This window comes from Glycine soja, chromosome 18 (assembly GCF_004193775.1).
Source record: "Glycine soja cultivar W05 chromosome 18, ASM419377v2, whole genome shotgun sequence".
Classification (NCBI taxonomy): domain Eukaryota; kingdom Viridiplantae; phylum Streptophyta; class Magnoliopsida; order Fabales; family Fabaceae; genus Glycine; species Glycine soja.
Window position 1 is genome coordinate 50,876,204 of NC_041019.1, and position 6,766 is coordinate 50,882,969.

A 6,766-nucleotide genomic window follows, 5' to 3' on the forward strand; every position below is an offset into this window, starting at 1 on the left:
CATTTAGAAGCCTGTGTGTTTCTTGTTCTAGTTTGTGTCAATAATTCATAGGTCAAACTCCCTACTTTCGGTGCAGTGCTGTGATGTATTACTGTTGTACGCTTCCTTCACATTCTACAGTTTGTATTTGGTACCAAACTTTTATGCTAAACTAAGTCCAAAAGCCCGTGCGTTTTGGACAATTATAATCATTATTGTAATTTTTAATTTGATGTTGTATATTTTTATCCCTTAATGTGTATTTTATATATTAATAACTATATCGCATTAATTATAGATAGACGTTTTAATATGTATAAACACCCAACGCATGCTAAATATTAAGAAAAACGAAACAAATATGATAAATAAAAAAAATATTTCTTTACATTGGAAAAATTAAGTAAAGAAAAGGATTTGTAAACTGAACATGTGTTAATAACAGTATCTATTGCAGAACAACTCGTCTATGAGAACAACTCAGTCTCAAGAAACTGTATTTAGAATCGAATCCACTGATTTGACCAGTTCTATCCGAAATTACTTTGGTGACCGGTCATGACACGCTAAAACATTAAACAATTTCAAAATTGGTGAAAACCGGACTAGAATTGGTGTTGAAAATTGGGTTTGAACCAAAATGTTTTTTAAATTTCTTAAATTTTTTTAAAAGATAAATAAAAATACATATTTAATAAATATTTCAAATAGATATAAATAATTTTATTAATTATTAACTTAAATATCAGTAGAAGATCTCAATAATTATATTTAATGGATTTAATTTACGTAAGATTAGATATAGTAGCTGTTACACAAAGCCAGCCTTTGTCGTGATGTTTTGCACTTTAGATTATTTAATTTCTTTCATAGCCAATGTCCGAAACAATGGTTTCCTCAGTGGGTTGAGTACAGTGCCGAGTTAGAGATAATTGTACTAAATTGGACAACAAGCATAAGGATATGACCATATGGATTAGAAAATATTATACTCTGTCTCTCTCTCTGTCTCTCTCTCTGTTTTCTAGACGCCATTTTCTATTTGCAATTACAGCCAATTGTTCCAGCTTGGTTATTTGATTAGTAGGCTAAACCCACCTCATTCTAGCTCTGATTTCAAGGTACCCAGTTGTTGCTATGCAATTGCATAAGAATGTTCATTTTTGTGGTTGATATAGGGAATGTTCATTAATTCAACAATCAAGGTCACATTGCATAAGGAATGCAATTTTAAGACACCCAGTTGTTGTATGCAATTATTGATTTCTTAACTATCAAACACTGATTCAAATTAACCGTATACATTGAATATTATGTAAAAATATTAAGCAACCCTGGAGTATGTTCATTAATTCATCAAGTTCATGTCATGAATTCTTATGAAAAGTCAGATTAATTGTAAGTACGTACTTAGTGCCAAATTAGCAAAAATATTAAATCAGTTCCTTATACTGTAGTATTATGATCTAATATATAGCATGCATGTTATTGATATTCATTTAATTTTGCACATATTTAAATTATATTTTATCAAAGTCAATTCAACACAGGTACACAACAGTAAAATAAATGGACACTGGGAGAGCACCCAAAACATTCACCTTCCCTTTCACAAATTAATGGACCCTTTTTTTTGTTCACAATTAATGGACCCTTTAAGATGCCAAATCTCTGAATCTAATTAAAGCTAGATGAGCTTAAGCCTTACAAATTAGTGACTATTATTCCCTATTATATTGTTAAAAGTCTGAAATTGATTTGGGTCACATGAACCAATCTTGAAACCAAGCAACACCTTTCTCTGCATTTGTTTTATGGGAGGTATAAGCAAATAAGAAGGAACAAAAGCAGCATTTACTAATGCCATGGACCAACATAGCAAATCCAGGTTATGTCACCCCACTTGTTCAGAATCAAAACACATGCAAAGGTCGCCTAATTAGACGTGGGACCCTTAGATTACCATCTCAAATTTCCCACAAGTAATCACATGATGGGTATGGAATGCCGAAACCGTTGTCACAAATAAATCACCAGAAAACCACAGTTCCTTTGCAACAAAGAGACATCAACCCACAATAAACACGTTCCTTTTTTTCCCTCTTTTGCAAGTCAAGTTTTGAATCGAAGAAGAGGAAAAACAAAAAATCATTACCCAACTCAAAACCCCAAAACTTTTTTAAGCCGAAAAGGACACAAGCCACCACAAATGCCAACTTACACGTAGATAATTTAAATTACAAAGGGGCATTTTGGCCAAGAAAAGTTAACAAACAACCTCTCTCACTAGTTTAACACAATCCTTATATTATATATACCTTCACTATCTGACATCAATTCCAAGCTCTTTACTACCTAGAATTTGTTACCACTCATGGCAGAGCTTGAGAGTCCTAATGTTATGCCTAAGCTTATATCATTTCTCTCATCTCTCCTCAAAAGGGTAGCTGAATCTAATGATCTTAACCAGCAACAACTCCTACACCAAAAGGTCTCAGTTTTCCATGGCTTGACTCGCCCCACCATCTCAATTCAAAGCTACCTTGAGAGAATTTTCAAGTATGCCAACTGCAGTCCATCATGCTTCATTGTTGCATACGTCTACCTTGATCGCTTCACTCAAAGGCAACCCTCCTTGCCCATCAACTTCTTTAATGTGCACCGGTTACTCATCACCAGCGTTATGGTGGCTGCAAAATTCATGGATGACTTGTAAGTATCTCAATGTGATCAATACACTGCTTAATTTTGTTTTCTTTTTTAAATCTAATACCCTTAAAGTCTATGATAATCAATGATGGATTCTAAAGTTTAGGCCTCGCTCTCAGAAATTTCTGAGATATTTCTTTGATTAGATGAAGTTAATTGACTTGGAAGAACAAATTTAAAAAAATTCTGGGGGTTCTAAATTTCTTAGTATCAAATTGTCGTGATTAGGTACACGTAAACCAACCAACATGGTGAGGTATGGTTAGCAAATAATCATGTTGCTAATATATGTGGTCAGAGGAGGTGGATCCCCCTATCTGTATGTATGAAATAATATTTGTTGGGAGCTAGAGGTTAAATTCTTAAATGTATCTTTGTTCCTCGAGGATTAGTCTCCCACTCAATCAATTAAGAGAAAAACAAGAGAATTGCTCTACCATTCCTGTGGTTGGAGATTGATGTTTTTCCTTGTCAACTGTGAAGTATTTCATTACTAGGAGAGAGAGAAAATAAATGTCTCTGATAAACCCAGATCTTGCATGTTAGTTTTTCCCTGTTAAATTTGCTGGCTTTCATTTTTTACCAAAATAATGATCTGGTATATAGTTGTAAATTGAAAACGACCACGCCTCTTAAAAGAATATAGTCTTGCTTGTGAATAATACTATGTCCAGGCTGGCTTTACATTGGAAAGAGACCACCCACCCATGTGACCCCACCACTTTATTGCATGTACGCAGCAGCAAACTTTTAAACACAATCATGATCTTCCTGAAAATTTATGTCTCTACACAAATCTATGATCGAATTTAGAACAAGACACAAAAGGAAATGCCAAAACTCCTAATGATTATTGACTTGCTTGTTTTTTAACTTAAAATATTTTTACATGCTATTCAGCAAATTCCTTTAGTGTTAACTTTTCTGTCTCTCTTGAAATCCTAAGGTACTACAACAATGCTTACTATGCAAAAGTTGGAGGAATTACCACAATAGAGATGAACTTTCTTGAGGTGGACTTTTTATTTGGTTTGGGTTTCCATTTAAATGTAACCCCTGGCACCTTCCAAGCGTACTGTGCACATCTCCAAAGCGAAATGCTGCTGATGCAACCACTGAATTTTGCAGATTCTTCCTTAAGTTTAGGAAAATCTCTAAAGGCACATTTATGCTACAATGAGGACGAATCTTCTTCCCATCAAAATCAACAACAATTAGCTGTTTGATTTCTTGCATTACCTCAATGCATGTAATCTAGCTGTAGATGTATGAACCTATTATAGATTTTCAAATTAAATTATTTTGGTCCTGCTCTCTTCTTACTTCTTTGTGTCTCTAATTAGTAAAAGAAAATTTCTATTTTTCTATTTCTGAACTCTGGTTAAATTATTTGGCATTGCACAGAACTACAGATAATGGTCTCTTCTTTACAGTCTGGCTAAATGAGTGGTATTTTTAATTAGCTCTACTAATATAATAATTTATTGTTTCTTTGTATGGTTGAGACCGATTCTTGTGTTGTCCACCTTTGGATTCTCTTGGCAATTTGCAATTGCATTGTCACTAAGAGAAAGCTTTTAACAACATTTTGGACGAAAATTTGTGTGGTGAGTGAGTACATGTCCATTTTGGCCATAAGTAGACAAAAGAATGGCGTGCACAGTTCAATAGAGAGCTACTATTTTAATGTAACTTTGCACTAGTCTACACCGAATAGGTCCATCCCTTCTAGGGTCCAGGGATCAGTTAGAGATTCAGTATGTTACTTGAAAGGAAAAATATTGGTGAAACTTTACTCCTAACTAAAATCAAGAGGAAAAAATAGATACATTAATTGATATGATAAGAAAAAAAAGTGTTAAACAAGTATTTGTAATATAGTGGTATATATATATATTGTTGTTTCACTATTCACAAGGTGTACCACATTAACTAGTAATTGACTCTTTAAATATATGATATGAGTTTGATTTTTTTGTATATGAATAAAGCATGTACATGTAGGAAAAAGAATTGTTTCTTAACTAACACCTTACTTTCTTAAAAAAAAAATAGTATCATAACTTTGGACGGTAAAAATAGTTTACTTTAAAAAACAACATTATTCAACTAGAACCTACATTTCATAATAGTCTCTATTCTCAAGTGGGAATTCAAATTATCAGGATTTCTAGAATATTTTAGATTATCTAATGGCTATACTTGGATGGCATGATTGTGAGTTGTGACTCACCACACCACATTGGAGTGTCTTAAATAGAGGGTCAATGTATCATTAGTCAGACTAGTTTATCCCATTTACTATTAATCTACTGGTTTACATACTCACTTAGGTCTCAGAATGCATTTCATATACTTTCGTGGCTTTACAGTGATACTAGCATAATCACCGACATTCCATTCAACATCAAACAGATAGTGCGTGCTAATTGACAGTTGGGCTAATTCTTCGGAAGTGAAGAAACATGTGCAATAATGGACAACTATAATTAGTTGGTTACATGTATATAGAAAGTGACAGAGGGAGAGAGAGTAGTGCACCACGAAGCAAAACTTAACTGCTTGGTATAAGTCTATCTGTCTGTTTTTATTAGTTTATAAACATTTGAAAATCACAATTTGAGTCATTTGAGACTGGGTATATGGTAATTACAATGATATTTTTTTTTCAACTAATGATTTAACTATATATTCGGGAAAAAAATAGTAAAAAACTCTTTGATGAAATTTCACGAGAAATTGCTAATGAGATCATTGTGGATAAAGTTTCGCATTATTTACAACATTTAAGAAATACTAAAAAGGGGTCTATACTTTAGAAGTGTTAAACTATTTTATTAAAAAACTAACACATGATCTATGAAATTACCGATATGGTTGAATTAGGTTTAGAAGATAATAAAGTACTTGTTTGCTGTAAAATTCATTAGAATTAATTAATATGTTGAATAGCCTGTTTATTTGATCTTATGCATGGGACATGATTGTTTAATGAGAAGTTAGTAAATATATATGACTTTCACTTTTTTTTATAGAAAAATTGAGCTAGTTTTTGGTTTGGCAACGAGTGTCCAAACAACTATGAATTTGATTGAAATGTGTATTAAATTAATTTGAATCACATATTTACACTTGAACGTTTTTTTTAGTATAACAAATGAATTTCATATTTTGAAATAAGTAGGGACAAAATTATTCAAATTGTTACTCAAAAGGAGTCTTGCTGCAGCTAGTACTTCACTACCCGTTGAACTAACTTTAGTTGGTAACACTATCTTTTATAATCTTTGCTTTTCTATTAAAATGGTATTTTATTTGAGATAGTTAACAAAAATTATCAATAGAAGCAATGTTCTATCATCTTCCTTCTAGTCTAATCCTATAGGTTATGTTTTGTAGTTCCGCCTACCACTCCAATCCAAATTAATGTGCACCTTATCACACTCGTCAATTTCTTACCTCCTTTCAGAATAGTTGGTACTTGCTGGATCTGCAAGCTATAAATTAAAGAACACAATCATGTTGAGTAATTATTACATACGTGATAAAATCAGTACAACGAATTAATCAATTAAGAAGTTAAAATGTATAATTAACTATTGATAACATATCTGTCGATTTTCACTAGAATAAATTGACATAATTGCAAAGATATGCTGTCTTCGAAGTATGTACGAGGCCATGAAGATTATTAAATAATGTCCCTTGATAAATGTCATGATCGTATTAATTGTTTGCGACAATTGATAGAATGCGAGCATAAATTTAGGGTCATTTGTTTTGGTAGAAAAGGAATATATTCGGCAAATCCTTGCTTAATTTTCACGAGTTTGAACTTTCAAGTGATGGAAAAATAAACCACAGAAAGTTAAATTTTATGAGATGGTAAATAGAGTTGAATTGGTGGAAAGTGACTTTGGTTTCGTCATGCCAAGTCATTTTTCATATTTCTTTTAATTCCTTATCAAGAAGGATCAAATTATATCCTTGTATGCTAAAAATTAATATTATTAATAAATTAGAAATTTTCATCTCAAAATATATGGTTAGACTAATAGTTCTTATTATATAAATTATA

The 6,766-nt window shown here is 32.1% G+C and overlaps 1 protein-coding gene across 1 annotated transcript; it reads left to right on the forward strand.

Annotated features, from left to right (window-relative positions):
* Window positions 1–2,260: 2,260 nt before the first annotated feature.
* On the forward strand, window positions 2,261–4,055 carry LOC114395501 (cyclin-U4-1-like). Its single transcript, XM_028357296.1, has 2 exons — window positions 2,261–2,691; window positions 3,635–4,055. Exons 1-2 carry the CDS (start codon window positions 2,354–2,356, stop codon window positions 3,912–3,914), a joined length of 618 nt encoding a protein of 205 aa, XP_028213097.1. The 5' UTR covers window positions 2,261–2,353; the 3' UTR covers window positions 3,915–4,055.
* Window positions 4,056–6,766: the final 2,711 nt, after the last annotated feature.

Bases quoted from the DNA above. Each gene is read 5' to 3' on its own strand.
- LOC114395501 (XM_028357296.1), top strand. From the start codon at position 2,354: ATGGCAGAGCTTGAGAGTCCTAATGTTATGCCTAAGCTTATATCATTT. The intron at 2,692-3,634 runs GTAAGTATCTCA...TGAAATCCTAAG, and splicing joins GCAAAATTCATGGATGACTT to GTACTACAACAATGCTTACT.